We start from the raw sequence: 22,399 nt of genomic DNA, 5'->3' as shown, positions 1-22,399 counted from the left end.
TTTTTGTTAACATTCAATTTGTGTACTATTGCATGTGACCAAGTGAACACATCCGCATTTTCTCTAAGGAAGCTAAGCAACCTTGCCTCCTACTCAATTCCTAACTTTGGTCCCAATGTTGACTCTTTTTTCTTTGGATATGAGAGGGATGGATTCCAAGGCCCCTGCAGGTTGTCCCCTCTGGTTGACCTTATATCCTCCTGTGTTCACTTAGATTTTGGTTTTGCCTAAACTTCCCTCGGCCTCAACCTGGCTTGAACTTTCCTTCTTGGTCTCGACCTGGCCTAAGGTTTTCACCTTGGCCTTGGCCTGGTATAAATTTTTCACTTCGGTTTCGGCTTGACCTAAGCTTTTCACCTTGGTCTCAGCCTGACCTGGATTTCTCACTTCAGCCTTGGCCTGACCTAAATTTTTCATCTCAGCCTTAGCTTGGCCTAAGCTTTTCACCTCGACCTCGGTCTGGCCTAAGCTTTTTACCTTGGCCTCGGGTTGGCCTGAATTTTTCACTTCGGCCTTGGCCTGTCCTAGATTTTTCACGTCGGCCTTACCTTGGCCTAAGCTTGCCTTGATCTCGATTCCTGATGGCAAAGTAAACCATGTGGACTTTGTTGGCTCTTTTCGCCTTTATGTTGCCTCAACTGATTCTTGTTTTGACATTATCTTTTATGTGGTTCCTAGATTTGGATGTTAGATTGCCTCATATATTCCTTCCTGAGAACTGCTTATCGAAAGTGCAGGTCTTCTTGGTTGAACCCCTTAGATCTTCCTCAGGTAGGTCTTGCCTCATCGAATTTTTCGAAATCTGAGCTAAACCTCGATCCAATTTTCATACTTCTTATGATTTCTTGGATTTCGACTCCACCTCTTCCCTAGGGAAATGAGGCTAATCTGAGCGTGCAGTGCTTGAGAGGTTTCTTTGTGCTTCTAACGAGTCCCTTAATTTAAGCTAGGTTTTGATCTAAAGTCTTCACCCATGCTTCTAAAATTGTGAATCTAGTTTCCGTCTCTTTCTCGGGAGACTGAACCTAGGCGAGCTATAGAAAATGTTGTTGTTCTCTAGTTGACTCATCTCTTTCTTTGCTTAAATGGCGTGTTCTTGATACCTTCTTGTAAGCGTCACACATTCCCTAAAGACGGTGCGAACTGTTGATGGCAAAATTTGGCCAAAGGAAATCAACTGACTTTCACGTGTCTTCAGCGATGAATTTGTATTTTAGGAGTGGGAATTACCTACAAGACAATCAAAAGGGTAACACATCGGTGTGGTGCTTGCCACAAATACTTCGAACTTAAGTCAGTATTTTGAACAAATGTCAGGACAAGTAGTTTTTAGGAATGATGTGAGCTTACTTTTCATAGGGTTGTCATATTTTATTTATAGTTGAGTCCTAGAGATCTTTCTTATCTCAATTGGAGGAGATCAATTTCCTTTTCCTACTCTGAAGTTGGACACCCGGGGCTTGGGATCGGACTGCTGAGGATGTTCCAATGAAGAGATCCAATCCAGATCGGACTCACTATAGGAGATTTTGTGGCCTTGGCCTCGACCCTTGGACTCTCAAAACCCACATTGGCCACGACCTCAACCTCTAATACTAGGGCGAGCCAAGCAAGCTCTTTTAAGCTCAACGTATCCTCCCTTTATTTATTGGAACTCTCATGGACCTGCTCTTTAGTCAGTCTCAGGTCCATTTCCTAAGCTAGATAACTCTCTTGGTTCAATCTTGACCTTTGACCTTTTGCCGATCTGAAATTTCCTATAACATATTTTTTATTTTTAAATTATGAATGTGGGAATAAAAGATCGACTTCTCACATCAATCTTTAAAATGATAATAAGAACTTCGTAACTATACATCTTCTAAACTATACTCAAATTGCGGATCAATTTCATTACTAAATGTTAAGATGTTTATAGAAAAGAAACTGTAATTAATTAATTAGTAACGCTTATGCCAACATAAGCATAATTAAACTCACATAAAATTTAAACTCTTGATCAAAAGATTAGAGTTCGAATATGTCGTTTATTAGTGTTCTTTACTCTCATGGATTGTATTAATAAAGTTTTATATAATTCACACACTTCACTTTTGTTTGTTGCATCTAATTTCCCTGTCTCTTCCTCATCTCTTGGACTACTTCTGCCTCAGTTCGGGCAAGGAGGCCTGCAGCATAAGTGCAAAATCAATTCATTAAAACTATTATTAATGTAAAATTATTAATAAACATATAAATAATTATAATAAAAATCTTCACTAAAGTTGTATTTATATCTATTCATTTTATTACAATGGTATGCTTCCATAATCATATAAAGTTAAAATCTATTTATTTTTTAAGTTTGAGAGTATGAAAATAACATTTCTAATTAAAATAATCTTTAAACTTAATATTCATATCTATTTGATTCTTGAACTACTTATAAAGTTAAAATTTATTTGTTTTTTAAGTTGAAGTATGAAAATAACATCTAATTAAAATAATCTTTAAGCTTTAATATTCGTATTATTTGATTCTTGAACTACTTTTAAAGTAATAGGAACACCTTAACTTCCCATTTCTTTAATTATGATTCTTAAATAGATATAAAATTGAATGTTTAAAATTTCATTAGACGCACAATTTAAATTTACATCAAATAAATCAATTGTTCTTAAGAACTTGAATTTGTCTAAAACCTATTATATATATATAAAAAATAATAATAAAAATTAAAAAAGTATTTGTGAAAATTCATAAATCAAATAGACACAAATTGATAAATTAACATAACTCCAATTTTTTTTTTCAATGAAATACAATACCATTACTTGAATTGATTTCAAATTGACTAAAAAAATCCACTATGATCATCATTGTCATAAAGTTCACCAACATGATCAAGTTAAATAAAAAAATTTCATACTCCTTTTTACTCTAAAATGTGACAAAACATACCAACAGAACAAATTTGAATTAAAAATTGTACAGACAAGACCAAAATATAGAAGCCAAAATAATTATAAATGTCAGCACTAAATGCAAATATATGAACAATAATAATGATAATAATCACAAACATAAATTGCTGGACACGTACCTTCAGTTCAACTCAATAGATTTCTCAAAAATAATAATAATAATAATAATAATAATAATAATAATAATAATAATAATCATAAATAAATAAATAAATAAAATAATAATAATGTCCCGTTCGGTATATATAATTTGACTATATAATTTCCTTAAAGAGATAGTGTCCTTGTATATATCTTTCAGATTTTAAGTCTTCTCCTTACCTTATAAAGAACAAAAGAACAAATAAATAAATAACGTCCCATTCGATAATTATTTGACATTTTATTTTTATTTTTTAAAATTAAGTCTATTTCATTCATATTTCTTATAATTATTTACATCTTTATTTAAATATAATGATTAAATTTTTAGTGAACTGCTAATAATGAAAGCTATTTTTTTTAGTTTTTAAATTTTAGCTTGGTTTTTCAAATAATTGATGGAAAGTGGATAACAAATGAAAAAAATTTAGAAGTGTAAATGGTACTACTCATAGGCTTAATTTTAAAAAACAAAATAATTATTCAATGGAGCTAAATTAATTAATGATTAAATATTGTCTCTCAAAAAATTATTTGATAAAACTTTGTAATGTGACTATTTTACGACATTTAATGTATGAGATAAAAATTGTAAAAATACCTCAAATTAGTAGTAGGGATGAGTCAAGTAATCTACATTCAACGATCGTTAAGGGACGGTTAATTTTTCGAGTCTCCCGTAATAATCAGTTACAATATTAGGAAACCATAAGGATAAAGTAGAATTACTTATAATTATTAATAATATGTGAAAGAAAGAAAGAACTGACCCTAATTTGAGAGAGGTGTCGGAGCTGTCGTCGTCGGCAGGAGGACCGCTGTTGCAGCTGCAGACATTGGCGGCGGATTCCGACGAAACCCCTTCTTCCGCCGCAACATGAACGTCGGAATCCACGAGCACTGGCGTTCTATCATTCGACAACCTTAACATCTGCCAATTTAATTTTCATTTGTTTAACCATAAATATTATTATATTTACCCTTTTTCGTGAATAACATCTTATTAGTTACCTGCTGTTTAAGCATCTTGTTTTCTTCCATCAGCCTCGCTCCCTGCACAATTTTTTTCATGTTTGAAATAAATAGTTGAAAATATTAGATAATTGTTTTAAATGAAAAAATTGTTAAAAATATTTTAAAATATAACAAAATATCTATGTCATTGTCTATTAATGATAAACGGTAATAGACACTGATATATCTGATAAATGTGATAGACAATGACATTCATTTATATTTGTAAATAAATTGACTCATTTTTCACTATTTGAAAATAAAACTAAATATTAATCGAAAATTATTCTGGATTTTTTTAAAAAAAAAAAAAAAAAAACCTTAAGATTCTTATTCAAGTCATAAGATGAACATAAAACACATTTCTATTACTTGGAAATTGGGTGTCCCACCCCCATAGGAGGTAAAAAGAATTTTTTTTTTAATATTTAAAATCAGGTTTGAATCCCAAATCTAGTCCTAATTCGAAGGATGATATTTTGATATATTATTAAAAATTTTAAAGACATATATCGGTAGAAATATACAATTTGATTCCTAAATTTTGAGTTAGTTTCTATTTGATTCTCAAATTTGTAAATATTACATTTTTATATTTATATTTTGAATTTGATTTTCATTTGACTTGTTGATTTCAAAATATTACATGAATTTTGAGCTTTGTTTCTATTTAGTTTTTAGATTTCAATATTTTTACTTTTATCTTTGATTTGTTACTAAATACTCATTCCAAACATATTAAATGCAACGTAGAAGCTCTTAACAAATTTAGAACTTAAAATTTTGAAAAAGGAAAGAATGTTCAATGTAGACAAAATCTTAACAAAGATTAGAATCCTTTAAGAATGTAAGAATACACCAATTATATTTCCAAAAACTTCTCCCTTATTACTAACTAACATTTTCAGTTTATAAACTAAATAAACATAATTAAAAAGAAAACCAACACTTTATCATTTAAATAGTTTCACAATCTTGGATAATTGTATCAAAGAACAAGAAAAATGGCAGTAACAACTAATGCTTCTGATCGATTTACCTTAAACTCAAGCGCATTAATTTCACTCATAATCTTCTCTTCCTACAAAAAAAAAAAATATAACCAGAACCACATGTTATTTTCCCAAATAAAAACATTTTATCATTATTATAAAAGGGGTTAAATAGTAGTTTGTAATGATTTAATCTCTACACTTCCAAAAGTGTAATAATAAGACCCCGTTTTGTAACTATTTCGTATTTTATTTTTGGTTTTGAAAAATTAAGTATATTTTCTTCTCATTCCTTACAATGGTTTGCATCTTTTTTAAGTATAATGGTTGAACTCTTAACCAAATTTAAAAAACAAAAACAAGTTTAAGTTATTTTTTTAGTTTTTAAATTTTGAATTGGTTTTTTAAATCATTGGTAAAAAAAAAAGATAATAAATGAAGATATTTAGAGATGGGTGTCTATAAACTTAATTTTTAAAAATAAAATGATTACCAAAGGAGACCTTAGTTATTCTACTTTAATACATAACAATTCAATTCTTATACTTTCTAAACTTATCCAAACTTGTAACAATATAACCTTTATCGTGGTAAATTATAGTCTAAATTGTTACTTTTTAAAAGAAAAAATTAGGGCAAGTGAAGAAAAAATTAGAAACCTTGGTGTGAAGAACTCGTGTGAGACTAACTTCAAGCATTCTTTCCAATTGCTTCAGATCTTCTAAATTCAATCCTTGAAGATCCTCTCCCCTCATCTGCCTTTTAACATTTTTTTTAAGTTTCTAAAATTAATTAAGTATTCAAATTAATTAATCCATTAAAAAAAATATTTAACCTAAAAAAGAAAGAATATATATTACCTAAGTTGTTGGGTCATATCTTCAACTTCCTTGTTCAATCGGACGTGATTGCTATTTTCAAGCTAAACTTCACAAACAATATACCTTTTTATCGTAAGAAGTTTTAATTATATGAATTTGTTTCCCTTTTTTTAAGAGAGAAATGATGTTTATTTTAATGATAATGTCTATGTTTAACTTTTTTTATTAGTGAAAAAAACCTTCTAAAATTAAAACCAAGTTACAAAAAACAAAAATAGATTCTCAATAATAATCAAGTACCATACCATATTATTATATAAACATGATTCTAGAACAAAGAATTGTTTATAAAACCAAGTTCAAGTTACAACTTTAGTTCTCTCTATTTGTTTTTTAAAATTTAAATTTGTGTTAATAGATCTTTAAAAATTCAAAATTTTTTAAAATTAATTGCTCTACATCTTTAAATTTTATGTTCGGTTAGAACTATAAGTTTTTAATTTAGTGTCTAGTAGGCCCGTAAATTAAGAAAAAAATAAAAAGTTTAAGATCAATAAAAACAAACTATAAATTCATGGACTAAATCTCTGTTTAGATTAATTAGAGAAAAAATTATTTTAAAAAAAAAGTCATTTATATTTAAACTCTTATAATAAAAAATTATTTGAAAAACATTTTGAGAGTAGTTCAAGATCTATTTTAAATAGAAAATACTTCAATTTTCCTAAGATGACTTATTTTCAAAATTAAGACCTTGAAAGTTTAAACCATACACAAGTGAGATTTGTTTTTATAACCATAAAACCATTACAATCAAATGAGCTTCAAATTTCAGAGGTGTTTTCTTTTTTTTTAGAAAAAAAAAAAAACAATAATTCAGTTACAAATTTAATCTCAAAACTTAAATTCTAAATTATTAAATATTTAATAGAACCATTAATTCTAAAAGATGTCAAAATATATGAATGAAAATTTACTTTCCAATAAAATAAAAATATCAAAAGATTTGTTTAAAAAAAAATGTATAGAAATTTCTAAAGTTTAATTAAACTACACAATGATTACCTGCAGCCCGAGGGATGGATATTCCAACTTTCCAAGGTTAGTAGAGTGCAAATTATATCTAGCAATAACTTCCTTAACGCTGCATCAAATGATGTGTACAAAACATAAATAATACAAAGGGGCAATGCCAAAAAAGAAATAAGATTAATAAGATTATATTGAATTGGTCGTCCTCAAATAGACAACTTTAACAAACTTACCATTTTTAAATTTTAATTAATATACTAAATTCAAATATCAATTCTAGAATCTAAATCTTTTAATTATTTATTTAATAGATATGTGAATTTCAATATATATATTTTGGATAAGTGCTAATTTAAAATTTTTGGATATCTTGCTATTATGATACAAAATTAAAAATTTAATAATTTATTAGACCTCAAAGACCTATTAAATTATGTTGGTAGTATATAGGAACCAACTACACAATCCTTAAAATTTATCGACTAAACTTATAATTTAATTTTAATTAAATATAAGAGAATTTTTAAAAATAGAAAAATAAGAAAAATTATTTACATAAAATAACAAAATTTAATCTTCTTTGATAGAGACTGATATAAAATCTATTAGTGTCTATCAGTGATTGAAACTGATAGAATGATCATTGATAATATATGATAGATAGACGTTAATAAAAGTCTATCAATAATTTTTTTGTTATTTTTATAAATAGTTTGATATTTTTTTTCTATTCGTGAAAATTTCCATTAAATATATAAAATCATTAATTTATAACCATTTTGTTTAAGGGCAAATTTCTTTGGTTTTGTTCAGTTTGCAAGAATTTTGAAAATTTTTGTTTGTCTCTAGTTTTATCAATTTGGTTGAAATTAAAAGATATGTGGTAGGTTAAACATCAATGTCAAATATGTCAACACACATCCATTTGATGGCAAAAGAAAGGGTAAAGTGGCCACCCACCATTGTTAAGTGTTCTTTAATTATTTCAATCTTAGATCATCATTAATTTTTGTTCTTTAGTTGTCTACTTGTGACTTTAACCATATTAAACACTATTTGGTAATAGAGTAAATTCTTCTTCTTCTTCTTTCTTAAAGAAATAAATGATTTTGATTGACAAAGTTTTCATTCAAAATTCAAAGAATAATGGAAAGTAGATGGGAAACAAATTAGAATTTTCTCATATGTGTAAATCAAGATCACTTTAGGTGGGTGAGTTCAAATTAATGATGGTGATTGTAACAATAAATGTATGATGTAAAAAAAATAGTTAACTAAGGTCTCGTTTGATTACCATTTTGTTTTTTATTTTTGTTTTTTAAAATTAAGTTTATAGACATTACTTCTACCTCCAAATTTCTTTCTTTGTTATCTATTTTTTACCAATGGTTTTAACCAAACCAAATTTTGAGAACTAAAAAAATAGCTTTCAAAAGGTTATTTTTGTTTTTGAAATTTAGTTAAGAATTCAACCATTGTATTTAACAAAGATGTAAACCATTGTAAAAAATATGGATGAAATTGACTTAATTTTTCAAAACAAAAACAAAAGACTAAATAACTACCAAACGGGGCCTAAAAGTTTTATACTCTATTAAGTAACCATTTGGATTTAGAAAATGATAGTTGTTTGTACCAATTTCTTTATAATAGTTTTTGGGCTGTTTAGATTTATTAAAGAAAAAACTGCAAAAATACCATTTTATTTAAATTCTTTTGATAAAAAGAATTTAAAATAAATCTATAAAAACTAAATTAGAAATTCATTCAAATCTCTTTTATATAAAAAAGAATTTTATAAAGTTGTATAAATACGATTTAAATTAGAAACATAATTAATTTTTAACAACATTTACAGGTTAATCTTGAGCTCTATAAATTAATAAATGATATAAAGGCATGTAAAATAATGTATATCATTAAAAAAACGCATTTCAAAATTTAAATGAAAACCATACTACTTACTTAGGCTCAAGCTTTTCTAATTCTAGGGTTACATAATTCAATCCATAAGTCAAACCTATTAAAATTTTTCAAGATATGAAATCCTAATTGCAAAAATCTATTTATTTTGAGTCAAATTTTCCAAAACAGAAGTCTGAAGACATATTTCGAGATTAATTTTTTTCATCATATTCAAAATCACTACAAAATAATTTTTTAATTAGATATTAATTTTTTTTCATCAATTTAATTAATCTTCCATTTAATCAAACCTAATTTTAAAGGATTAAATTCAACACTTCACCTAAGAAACTCAAAGTTGTAAAAAGAAAAAAAAGTTCGAATCTCCATCTATACAGAGAAATCTTGGATTGTTACCTGGAGCTCGAATACTCGAAAAACTTGCCGGTAGCGGAGAAGATGAGCAGCGCCACCTCGGCGTCGCAGAGCACCGACAGCTCCTCGGCCTTCTTGATAAGCCCTCTCCTTCGCTTAGAGAATGTCACCTGCCTCGCCGTTAGATTATCAATCTTCTTTATCTTGATTTTCTCCCTCGCCATGTTATGTTTCTTCCTACAACCACACTTTTTTATTATTATTATTTATAACAAAAAAATTGGTATCTTATAACCTTCCAATCCAAAATAATACAAAAATAAAATTTTAATTTCTTCTTCCAAATTGATCTTCCTTGAAATTAAAGAGAGGAGAAGAAAAAACCCTAGAGAAAGAATCTGAGTTCAGATCTGAGAGTGGAAAAGGAGAAAAAAAAATAATTAAAATTGAAAAAAATAAGTGACGTAGAATAAGATCAAATAGAGACGAAACGAAGAAAAAGTAAGTTAAGTAAAATAAAAAAGAAGAAAAAAGAAAAAGAGGGAAATTCCGACCAAAATTGGTATTTTGATTGGGAGACTAAAAAGAAGAGTGTGGTAGGTTTTGGCAAGAAATGACGAGCAGAGGGATAAGAAGGAAGGTTTTAGAGAGAGAGAAATGTGGATTAGAATATGACGTGTTCAATTTAAGGAAAGAATACATCCCATTTATAGCCAAACAGTCGCCTTTCCTTTTTACTTTTACCCGTAACTTTTACCCAAACAGATGCCGAAAGGATTTAGAAAACGTGGTTTCGGTAAAAATAATAATAAAATAACCTTTCTATTTTTCGAAGTAAAAACGAAACAGTAAATTTTTTAATTATATATAAATAATTATAGGTTAATGATTTAATTTAGATGCTCTTTGTTGCTTCCATCTTCTTTTAAATTCTTTTAGGTTACATTTACCAAATTGTAATTGAAATTTGTGTAATTGTAATAAAATTATTGATAGCTTAATCCTTAAGTCTAAATCACAAATATAATTGGATTACTTTAAATCATGTTTACTTATAACACAAATCTTTCGCATTTACTGTTGTTGTTACTAAATGGTAACAATAATGATAGTGGTAACAATAAAAGTAATAATAAATGTCATAGATGCATAATTCTTGTATTTCTACAGTAATAATATCTATAATGGTAATAGTAAAAATAACGAGTCCTACGTAATTTTTAAGCACGATTAGATTGAGCACCTTTCCATTCTTCGATTAGGTTACAAGTTTTTATTACAGATTTGGAGACAGGTCACGCAACTCATTACAATTATGGAATACGTGTAATATTTTACACGTTTAATCTCAAGTGTTTTCGAATGCTCACTCTATTATTTGACATTAACTTTTAATTATTTATTAAAATAGTTATGATGTTAAAATTTTCAAATAATTTTAATAATGCTAAACAATGAGTGATACACATTGATACAAAGAGTGAAATGGGCAATTGGTGAAAAATCATTGTTAAAATTGTAAATCTTGGGACCCTGTCAAATCAAAACAAAATTTTGAAACTAGATGGTAAAAATTAGGGGTGAGCATATTAGACCGAAAAACTGAAACGATCGACCCAAACCGGCCGAAATGGAGTCGAACGGTCGGAAAATCATACAGAAGCGGTCGATGTCGGTTTTTGGTTTTTAAAATCGATTCCAGCGACAGTTGGGACGAGTTATTGGTTGGGTCTTAACCCGACCGACCGACCTATTATTTAATATATATATATATATAATTGTGTTTTAAAAATGTAGGGATATTCCATTAGAAGTCGCGGCGCCAACCATCTTCTTCCTCTTCATTCGAACTTCATCGATCTTCTTCATCCATTTTCTTCGTTCAGTGATCGTTCTTCCTTCCATTCCAGCACCAGTCATTCAGCCATCTTCTTCCTCGTCGTTCAGTCGGTCGTTCTTCCTTCCATTATAGCGCCAGTCGTTCAGCCATCTTCTTCCTGATCATTCTTCATTCAGCCATCTTCTTCCTCTTCCTTCAGTCGGTCATTGCCTGCAGCTCCGTATCGTTCTCTTCTTCTTCGTTTCGTAATCCGTACCGTTGAACGATTCCATAAAAGGGTCATTTTATATTTGGTTAGTGTTATAAACGATTCCATATATAATAAAATAAAATATAAATACCCACTCTGGCTGGTTTGGGTTTGATGAGTTCTGAAAGATGTTGTCAAGTCCATAAAATGGTCATTTTATATTTGGTCAGTGTTCATAAAATTTCGTCGAGTTTTGAAAAATGTTGTGGATAGAGTTCTGTTCAGTGTTCAATATTGCTAATTTACTATTTAGTTCACAATTTTAACAAATTTGAGTTGCATAGTCTCTTGTATTGAAAGTTTACATTTATGTAATAAATTGGGGAGTGTTAGTTATTGTTCTACTGAGGTGAGGCAGTGTACATGAGCGTTAGAGGCACTGTTATTCCCTTATTATCTCTTATAAGACATTTATGAAACCTGTTGAGGTATCGTGTGTTCTGGCACGGATTCCTTATTTGCTCATGTTTCATGCATAAGGTGATAAGGGTATGGGTATCTGAGTTCTTGTAAATACTTTGAGACTTGAGTTTTTTTGTAAAGCTGAAATACTTTGAGTTTTTTGTGAATTGTGTGATACTGACATCTGACATGGTGTGGTTCAGCTACATGGATTCAACGGATATGGAGTTTGATGGAACTGCAACTGATGCTTCAAAAAATGAACGAGATGCAGAAATGGATACCAATATAAATATCGTTGATGTTGATTCAGCAAATGAGACATCAGATGTTCCAAATCCACCAAAAAGAAGGAAGGTTGTGAAAAAATCCATGGTTTGGGATCATTTTGAGAGACTAAAAGGTGATCCTAAAGACCCTCATGCTCTATGTAAGTACTGTGGAGTTGTCTATGCATGTCATTCTAAACGTAATGGTACTGGGACTATGAAAAATTATTTGGAAAATTGTAAAAAATACCTTTACCAGAAAAAGAGAGATCCAACCTAAATGAAATTAGCTTTCAAAACTACAAAGACAATGTTGGGGATAATACATCACAACTTGTATGTGAGTCATATAGTTTAGAGAGTTATCGGGAAGCGTTTGTGAAATAGTAATTGTTGACGAATTGTCATTCAAGTTTGTGGAGGGTAAAGGATTTAAGAAATTTGTTGATAGATTAATATGTGCAAATCAACCTAGATTTGTTGTTTCGCCTCGATTTACTGTGGCTAGAGATGTGCTTAAGTTGTATATTAACGAGAAAAAGTGTTTGAAAGACATGTTTGTGAACGAGAAGTATAGAGTTTCTCTCACTACGGATTGTTGGACATTGGGACAAAATATAAATTACATGGTACTAACTACCTATTTCATAGATTATGATCGGAGATTACATTAAAGGATACTTAGTTCTTGTCCAATTGAGAATCATAAAGGTGACACTATTGGTAAAACTATTTAAAAGAATTTGAAGGATTGGGGCATTGAAAGGGTAATGACTTTGACGGTTGATAATGCAAGCTCGAATGACACTGTCATTGTTTATCTTCTGAAAAGATTCAATAAGGGATTATTGTTTGATGGAGAATTTTCTGCATGTTCGTTGTTGCGTTCATATATTAAATCTCATAGTATGTGATGCTTTTAAGGAACATAATGATTGCATTGAAAGGATTCGATATGCTGTACGATTTATAAGATCTTCTCCTGCATGTTTTTTGAAATTTAAAAAGTGCATTGAAATTGAAAAAATTTATTGTAAGAGTTATGTGTGTCTTGATATTCCCACTGGATGGAACTTTACATATTTAATGCTTGAGGCAGCTGTGAAATTTGAAAAGGCTTTTGATAGATTAGAAGATGAAGATGCTTCTTATAGACATGATTTGTCACTAAATAAGGAAGATCAAACAAATGCTAAGATGTCGATTAGGTTTTTAAAGGTCTTTTATGATGTGACGTTGAAAATTTCAGGGTCTTTTTACACCACTTCGATTATGGTTTTTCATCAGATTACAGTGGTTTAGAATTGTATATGTTTGAATGCTGGTAGTGCAAATGCAATGCTAGTTGGAACGACCAATAGTATGAAGGCCAAATTTGAGAAGTATTGGGGGAAAAATGAAAAAAAAAAAATAATCTATTGTTGTATGGTGCTATTGTGCTAGATCCTCGAAAAAAGCTAAGGTTGGTATCTTTTTGCCTTAAAATTTTTTTTGGACCAGAGGTTGCCAAATCTATGGGAAATGTAGTGGAGCAATGTTGTAGACGTCTCTTTCACGAGTACAGTACTACTCAGAGTGGGTGTGGGAGTGAGAGTAGGAGTACTACTACTAATACACCAATTGTCTCAGCCTTGGAGACCATGATTGATTGTGATTTAACTGAAAAGATGGATGAAGACTCTGTCTATGATACAATTGATATTGATTTTGAAGGTGATGATACTACACCTTTCGAATAGGGGTCAGAGATTGATATTTATTTGTTGGAAGCCAATGTTAAGAATGAAGGTAATTTTGACATACTTTAATGGTGGAAAATGAACAGTCATCGGTTTGAGGTTCTTAGTCGTATGGTTAGAGATATTTTGGCAATTCCAGTATCTACTGTAGCGTCTGAGTCAGCTTTTAGTACAGGAGGATGTGTTGTTGATTCATCACGTTGTTCATTGACTCCAAAAAATAGTGGAGGCTCTCATTTGTACTCAAAATTGGCTAAATTCTGGTCCAACTGATCTTGAAGCTCAGCATGACATGGAAGAAGCTTCATTATTTGACGAAGATATTTATTCAATTGTTTAACTTTAAACTTTATTCATTTGTATTTTATAGTTGTAACTTGTTAGTTTAAAATCTTAATGAAGTTGTCTTTCTCTTATTAATCTAGGATTCAGAGCAGTTATGGACAATGAAAAAGAGATTCAAGACTTTCCAGATTTTGCAAAGTTGTCAGTTATCAATTAAGTATTTATCATTTGATTTTATTGTAATTTGGTTGTATTTGACAATTGACTTTATGTTTTATTGTAATTTGGTTGTATTCAACAATTGACTTTATGTTGTAATCTCTAATTTGATTGTATGTGACTATGTGTCGTGTGACATACACTCTCGACTCTCATATTAGTTTTGTTTTCATATATATATGTAATATGTATTAGGGGTTCTTTAAACAACTAAACGAAGCGAACACAATCCCAACCAATGGACATGTTAATTGTTAAATATTAAGGGTTGTCAAATCAAATCATATCAATATTTTATTTTTAATACCTCTATTCCATAAGTATTAAAATGTGCAATAGTATCTTGAATTCTGAATCACAATCACTAATTAAGAGAGAAGACTAAACATGATTGATAAAGAAGTTAATAAATAGTTGATTTTTGATTTGTATTAAAAAATTGCTATTTATAACGACAATAATTTATAACTAAATATAACTTTTACTTAATAGCAATTTTTCTAAGAATTTTAATAAATAAATATAATTTTTCTTTTTTAGAAAAGGAAGGAAAATAAAAAAATCGATCAAACCGATCGACCGACCGACCAGTCATGTTTTTGCTCAGTCGACGGTTGGGACCGGTTTGGTCAGATTCCGAACCGATTTTGGTCTGTTCGGGGTCGGTCTGGTTGAAAAACTAACCCCGATTGATCGATGATCATTCCTAGTAAAAATGTAACATTCTGAATTTTAAAAATCAAATAGAAATTAAACTTGAAATTCATATGTAAAAGTAGGATATTTAGAAATATAGGGATCAGATAAAAATAAATGGTAGGGAACAAAAAATATAAATTTTCTATTATTTTAAAAGATCAACCATAAACTTGCAATTGATAACTATACTTTAGATTTATCAAAAGTACAGTCCTAAAATAAAAAAATTTGAAAGGGAAAAGGGAATGAACAAATATGAAAAGCATACAAACTAAAAGGTTATTTTAGCTAAAAAAAAAGGTAATTATTGTTTTTGGGAAATGGATAATAATATATTTTCTAGTTGGCGTGAAAAGAACTGGTTTCCGTACAAGGCGGCCATGCTACCCGTTGTCACTTCAAAGTCTACACCTGCCCACGGCCCGTCTGACTACTGTGTACTATTTTTCTCTGTTTTGGGTAATAATTTTATATCGCGCGATAATTTATTTTTCCAACCGAAACTCATAAATTATCGACCTGTCCTTTCTCGCGGACTTTATTTATTTAAACGATTAATATATATATATATATATATATTCTAAGTTTTAGATGTAATTTTTATTTTTCAATTCAATTTAATTATTACACGTATGAGATTCAAGTTTTATTTCAATTTTATCAGATCTATATTTTTAATCTCAAGTTTTTAATTAAATATTTGTTTCAATTTATATTATTCAATTTAAGATAAGTATGAAATAAAATTTAAAAATAATTTTAGTAGTTAACCGAATATATTCTTTTATTAAAATGAGTATTTAGTTTTAAAAATTGACGTAAATTTTAAAGAACTAAATTGGAATAAAATTCAATTTTCAAAGATACATTTTTAACATTTTAAAATTTAAGTGAAAAGCTGAAATTAAACTTAAAAATTAAATTATTGAGGTCCCATTTAGTAATTGTTTGATTTTTTAAAATTATTTTAAAAATTAAGTCTACAAACATCTCCATCACACCTCTAGATTTCTTATTTTGTTATATACTTTTCTACCTATGCTTTACAAAGCTGAGCAAAATTTTGAAAACTACAAAATAATAATAATTAAAAAAAAATTTGTAAAAAAAAATTAACTAAGAATTCAACTCTTGTACTTAAGAAATATATAGATAATTGAAAGAAAATAAATTTAATTTTCAAAAATAAAAAATGAAGACTCCGTTTGGTAACAATTTCAATTTTTGTTTATGGTTTTTTAAAGTTAAATCTATTTCCTTCTCATTTCTTACATTGATTTGTATATTCTTAAGTACAATAGTTGAATTCTTAACCAAATTCCAAAAACAAAACAAGCTTTTAAAAATTACTTTTTTTAGTTTTCAAAATTTAACTTTATTTTTTTAAACTATTGGTAAAAAGTAAATAAAAATAAATAAATTTAGAGGTGGAAGTGGTGTTTATAGACTTAATTTTCAAAAATAAATAATTATCAAACGAGACCAAAATAATTATTTTTCAAACGAGACCAAAATATTTCCTTCTCATTTCTTACATTGATTTATATATTCTTAAGTACAATGGTTGAATTCTTAGCCAAATTCCAAAAACAAAACAAGCTTTTAAAAATTAATTTTTTTAGTTTTCAAAATTTAACTTTATTTTTTAAACTATTGGTAAAAAGTAAATAAAAATAAATAAATTTAGAGGTGAAAATAGTGTTTATAGACTTAATTTTCAAAAATAAAAAAATAAATAATTTATCAAACGAGACCAAAATAATTATCTAACGATTTAAAAGTATTAACATTTTAAAATTTATTGACTAATAAGATACAGATCATAACTTAAATAACTAAAAATGTATTTTTTTTTTTTATTTTTGGTTTTCTTAAACTTCCATATCTTATGGACGGTAACTTGCCGGTACGATTCTTTAACGGCGTGTATCGTTCACGTCCACATGTTTAATTCCTCTTATCCAATGAGTTCTGCGTGTGGCCCCAAGAGAACAAAGTATAAACTTTTAGCTATTTCAATTCCTATTATATATTTTCCTCTTTAAAAAAACCATTTTATATATTTTCAATATAAAGATTAAATTGTAAATTTAGTCTATTAAAATGAAATTATAATTTAATCCTTATAGTTTTTAATTGAAATTTATGAATTTTTAATTAAAATTGAGGAGCGGTTGCAAATATAGTTATCAGACCTAAATTATTTGTAGAATATAACACTATGCAAAATAATTTGCAGAAATAGCAAACCATGCAAAATAATTTGAAGTCTATCATTAATAAACCATATTGCTAGTAAGGGTCTAATAGTAATAGACCATATCAACTAGCGATAGAGTCTATAGCCAGTAGATTTTGTTAGATTTGCAATTCTTAAAAAATGTTGTTATACACTTAATTATTACCTAAAATATTTGTAGATATAACATCATGTAAAATAATTTAATAGCAAAATCTAAACTATGTAAAATAATTCAAAGTCTATCAATAATAAGTCATATTACTAGTAGGGGTCTAACAGTAATATATTATATCAACCAGTGATAGAGTCCATATCCTGTAGATTTTGTTATATTTACAATTCCTAGAAAATGTTGTTATACACTTCATTATTACCTAAATTATTTGTAGACATAACACATACAAAATAATTTGCAGAAATAGCAGAATTTAAACTATGCAAAATAATTTGAAATCCATCAGTAATAGACCATATTGTTAGTAGAAGTCTAATAATAATAGGCCATATCAACCAACGATAGAGTCTATAGCCTGTAGATTTTGTTATATTTGCAATTCTTAAAAAATGTTTTTATAAACTTAATTATTGTCCTTAAAAGTGCTATCTAATACAATTATCCTATAATTTTAAGAGATGAAGTAAGGAGTTAGTTATTATAGTCCTAAGTTATTATAGTTGAGTTATAATAGTTTGAATTTGATGTGTAGATTCTTTTAGTTTGGGTTATAACAATATGTGTTTGAGGTGTAAACTATTTTAGTTTAGAAAATAAAATAGTAAACATTACAGTAAAGAATAAAAAAAATAATGAATGTAAAATAGTAAAAAATGTAGCAAATAGAGATTTTAAAATAGTGTTGACTGTAGCTAATTAAGGTGATTATTATAGTCTTTGGATAGTCTTCTTGCCCAAATGTCCCCTTAATCTTTATGGTATGTTAAAACGACATTCATAAATAGTCTAGGGTAAATATCATGTATGAAGATTTTATCAAACCATATAAACTATTTATGAGTTTCATTAAATCATAAGGATTAAATTCTAACTTTTAAACCATATGATTACTTTACAATTTTTTTCATATTATATGGACCAAATTTATAGTCAAACCGAGTGTTAATTTTTGTTGTAAATTTACTCTTAATTTGAAATTTGAATAAGCATTGCAAACACTTGCTTTTAGTAGACTTTCATGCAATTTTTTTTTTTTTTAAAAAAAAATCAACTGATCTTTCTCATATGGTTGAATGAATATGAAATTTGTGTTTAGTATGGAATTATTAATGATGAAGATTTTATAGAAAAATAACACGAAAATTTTCTCGAAGTTTAGGAGTTATTAAACATCTATTCCATTCATTGAGCTTGATTTTGTGCAATATTTGATTTAAGATGAAATCAATGAGAAATATTTTTATTTTATTTTTTGTTAAAAGGAGCGGGTGAATTTAACCCCAAAAAAAAAGTATTATCTTGAAAATGGTAACAAATGTGGAAGTATATGGGATTTAATGATAAAATATCAATTTAAAGTTTAAAAGTGAAAATTTTATACAATTTAACAAGTTCACGAGTAAAATTAGTATATTTTTAAAAAATAAAATATATACATTTTAAAATGGTAATGGATATCCTAACGTCATCGAACCATTATCAATACTTTTAATTTCTTTTTGAAAGACTATTTGAAGTAACACATAATTGACAATAATGCATTAGATTATATTATTGAAAAAGTTTAATAATTAAAATTTTAGACACATCAAAAAAATCATTTGAGCTAGGGTTGATTTCAAATGTATAAGTTTATTTTGATGAGAAGTCAATTTATAGTAAATATATATATTTTTTTTTTGGGAAAAAGAAGGGGAAAAAAAACAAAGGAGAAGTATAATAAAATGATAAGTTCCATTTAAATAACATAAAATAATTAAAAAAAAAATTAAGAATAGGTTAATAATTGAAGGTGGTATGCATTGCATACTACCTTAAATTATTAAGGTCATATTCAGATCTATTTTGTTTTTTGTTTTTATTTTTAAAAATTAAGCTCGTGAACACTATTTTTATCTCCTAGTTTCTTCATTTATTATCTACTTTTCATCAATGGTTTAAAAAACAAGTCAGATTTTGATAACTAAAAAAAAATTGGTTGTTTTTATTTTTTAAATTTGGCTAATAATCTAATATGCAAATTATTGTAAGAAATGTAGACAAAATAAACTTAATTTAAAAAAAAAAACGAAATGATTATCGAACGAGATCTAAAATATTAGAATTTTCTTTAAAAGTATGACGAGACCAAACTTGTTATTATTATTATTATTATTTATTACTACTACTATTATTGTTATCTTACACTTTTGTTGTACTCCCACCTACATATAGAAGTGATTATTATTTGGTAATGAAATTAAATGTTTTTTTTTAATATAATTTTATCATTCATTTTTCAAAGTACACCAAAGTGAGTGTCCATATAGAATCATATGATTGCAATTTTACCACGTACCATTGTTGTACTACTACTATTTATTATTATTATTATTATTATTATTATTATTTTATAGAAAAAAAACACAAGTTAATATTAACGAGTAGGTTGCAAATTGCGAACATGAATTGGAATACTTTTATTTATGAGAAGATTATTATTAGTACATTATTTCATAAAGTAACATATAACCTACTCTTGTATCAATATTTTTAGAGAAGTAGAGCTTGACGTGTATGAGTTTGAAAACACGAGACAAAAATAATAGAAAAATATGAAGAAGAAAAATGTAAAAACACGAATGAGAGAGAAAAATAAGTTAGTAGTATTTTAGTTTAAAGAGAGATCAAATGAGAGAGCAATAAAAAATTATATATTTATTTGAAATCTCGCGAGAACAAATATTTTCTCATTGTAAAATAGAACAATTAATTTTAAATAAAAGTTTATAATATGTGAGCTTTTTTAACAAAGTTTGTCTAAGTGTTTATTTTGAATTTTTGCAAGCTTTTAAAGTATTAATATTAATAATTAAAGCTCAAAGGTGACCCAAATTGTAGATGTAGTAAAAAAAAATTTCTATGGTGAATAAAGAATTCAATACGAGAGTTTTTGATATCCAACAACTATAAAATTGTTTTACGAACAAAAAGACTATTCAAGAGAAGTTTGAAAAATGTAGCACAATTTTCCCCTAACAACTTTAAATATGGTTTACAAGGTATATATTTAAACTCATTTTACAATTTATGTATTGTATTGTATGACAAAAATATTTAAGTATGCTTGATTAATCATACCTTATAAATTGTTCAACTCTTAGACCAAGAAATTTATTCTCTGTCCAATAATCTTTAGACAATTAGTACGCAACTTAATCCTGATTTGTAATGATACAATTTCAAAGTTTAAATGTTTGAAAAAGTTTACCTAATCAAATATTTAGTCATACAACATCTTATACTTTTATCAATTCCTCAGAAATATATATAATTTTAATTCTTTACAAAATCGTAAAAAAAAAAAAAAATTGATAAAACAATTGCCATTTCCACCATTTGCCCCTGCACCAATATAATCACAAGCTTTTAATGTATGCAAACAAATGTACAGCTACTACAATAAGGGACTTGAATGTAAAGGAAAAATATCTTTTACAAAGTTACATACAATGATCCAACGGTACAAAAATCAATATTCAATGTGAAATTTTGTATCCGTCTTCAATTTGAGAAGCACAGTGAAAAGATAGATATCAATAAAATATACTATTAAAATAAATATAATATAATATAATAATAAAATAAATTAAACATAATATATAAACAAGATAAATTAACAAAATAAAAAAAAAACTCTAAATTCTCTACTTTCTCCAATTTTCAGATAGATTTTATCCAATGTGTGTCCTTCAAAATCTACCAAATATCATTATTTATAAATAATTTAGCAAGTAAGAGGTGAATTATATAGACACTAATAATGTGAAATATTGAGACATATGGACAATACTTTGAAAAATAGGAGCATGACATATGATCAATGGACACTAAATATGAATATCTAATGGACATATATTATCATAATATTTATAAGAAATACATCTATATTTATTTGGAAAAATTACACGATCAAAATATCCATTCCTTTGATATAAAATTTTGCCCCATATATAACAATGTGGTACATCAGTATGGACTCCGATCTAAGAGATTGGAGGTTCAATCCTCGCCTCTGTAATTATTATACTAAAAAAAAAAAAAAATTTTGGTCTTATGTTTTCAAATTCAATATTTTAACCTCTAAACTTGATTTTAGTAGCATTTTGGTCGTTATGATTACTTTTTTTTTTTTTTTTTGGTGATATAAACGTTTCTGTTATTATTATTATTTTTTAATAAAAGAATAAACATTTTTGAAAATCAGTTTTTAGTATAATTTCTTTCCACGTTCTCAAATTTCTCCTTCCTTCATGGTTGACACCTCAGTCCTAAAATCAAATACTAGAGATTAAAATGTTGAATTTGAAAACTTAAAAAGACTAAAAATGCTATCAAATTCAAACCTTAGTATCATATTTCAAAACGGAAGTGTCTGTTTAACACCTATCCAATTTTTTTTATATTTTTGTAAATAAATAATTTGTTTGAAAAAGAAATTTGCTTCCCTTCCTCAAATTTCTCCCTTCTCCATCAGCTGTTTACATTGCACCCTAAAATCAAAATTTAGGTGTCAAAACGGGAGTTCGAAAACATAGACCGAAATATTATTAGACTCAGACTTCAAATACCAAAAGTACAAACCTCTAATTTGAAGGCTATATTGGGAGTTTCTTTTAAGCCATCTACTCCATTTTTTTACTCTAATAAAGATCCTATATTTCTTTTCTATTCTTTTAAAAAATGTCTAATTGACTTCTTAATTATACAAAAATTAGAATCCAATTACCTTTTTATCCTTAACTTATAATCAATTACACTTTTTTCTGAAAAGGAAACTCAAAAGTTTCTTCGATTCATGTGTACTTTTTATTTTAACCATTTTTTTTCAAAACCCTTATTCTCTATCCCTCCCTCGTTCTCTCCAACTTCACAGCAGCCCATGACAACCAAATTGGTGAGCGATTCATTGATGTCCACACCGGATGACAAATGATAGACGAAAAACGACATAAGTGGAGCGAAACTCGGGCAATGAACAACAAATTCAGAGTGGA

At 27.6% G+C, this 22,399-nt stretch overlaps 1 protein-coding gene and 1 pseudogene across 2 annotated transcripts; one reads left to right on the top strand and one right to left on the bottom strand.

Moving 5' to 3' along the window:
• Positions 1 to 1,911: 1,911 nt before the first annotated feature.
• Positions 1,912 to 9,927, bottom strand: LOC120076433 (MADS-box protein SVP-like). 2 transcript variants are annotated; one of them, XM_039030255.2, is made up of 9 exons: positions 9,798 to 9,927; positions 9,286 to 9,480; positions 6,997 to 7,075; positions 5,971 to 6,032; positions 5,770 to 5,869; positions 5,158 to 5,199; positions 4,116 to 4,157; positions 3,875 to 4,035; positions 1,912 to 2,168 (listed from the first exon to the last, which is right to left on the bottom strand). In XM_039030255.2, the coding sequence occupies exons 2-9, from the start codon at positions 9,465 to 9,467 to the stop codon at positions 2,150 to 2,152; spliced, it is 687 nt and encodes a 228-aa protein (XP_038886183.1). In that variant the 5' UTR covers positions 9,468 to 9,480; positions 9,798 to 9,927; the 3' UTR covers positions 1,912 to 2,149. The 2 variants fall into 2 exon arrangements, with proteins under 2 accessions (XP_038886183.1, XP_038886184.1); XM_039030256.2 differs by lacking the exon at positions 9,798 to 9,927 and adding an exon at positions 9,628 to 9,730.
• A 2,015-nt stretch (positions 9,928 to 11,942) lies between these two features.
• On the top strand, positions 11,943 to 14,245 carry LOC150036586 (uncharacterized; annotated as a pseudogene).
• The last annotated feature ends 8,154 nt before the right edge of the window (positions 14,246 to 22,399 follow it).

The sequence above is a fragment of the Benincasa hispida genome, chromosome 4 (genome assembly GCF_027475165.1).
Source record: "Benincasa hispida cultivar pf3 chromosome 4, pf3_genome.v1.1, whole genome shotgun sequence".
In the NCBI taxonomy this organism is placed as follows: Eukaryota; Viridiplantae; Streptophyta; class Magnoliopsida; order Cucurbitales; family Cucurbitaceae; genus Benincasa; species Benincasa hispida.
Note: the sequence above shows the minus strand (reverse complement) of the source record. Positions and strands in the feature narration are given on the sequence as shown.

Coding starts and splice junctions, on each gene's coding strand:
- LOC120076433 (XM_039030255.2), bottom strand. CDS start 9,467: ATGGCGAGGGAGAAAATCAAGATAAAGAAGATTGATAATCTAACGGCG. Junction 4,158..5,157: donor TTAATGCGCTTGAGTTTAAG/GTAAATCGATCA, acceptor AAAATTGTGCAG/GGAGCGAGGCTGATGGAAGA. Junction 4,036..4,115: donor ACAAGATGCTTAAACAGCAG/GTAACTAATAAG, acceptor TTAAATTGGCAG/ATGTTAAGGTTGTCGAATGA.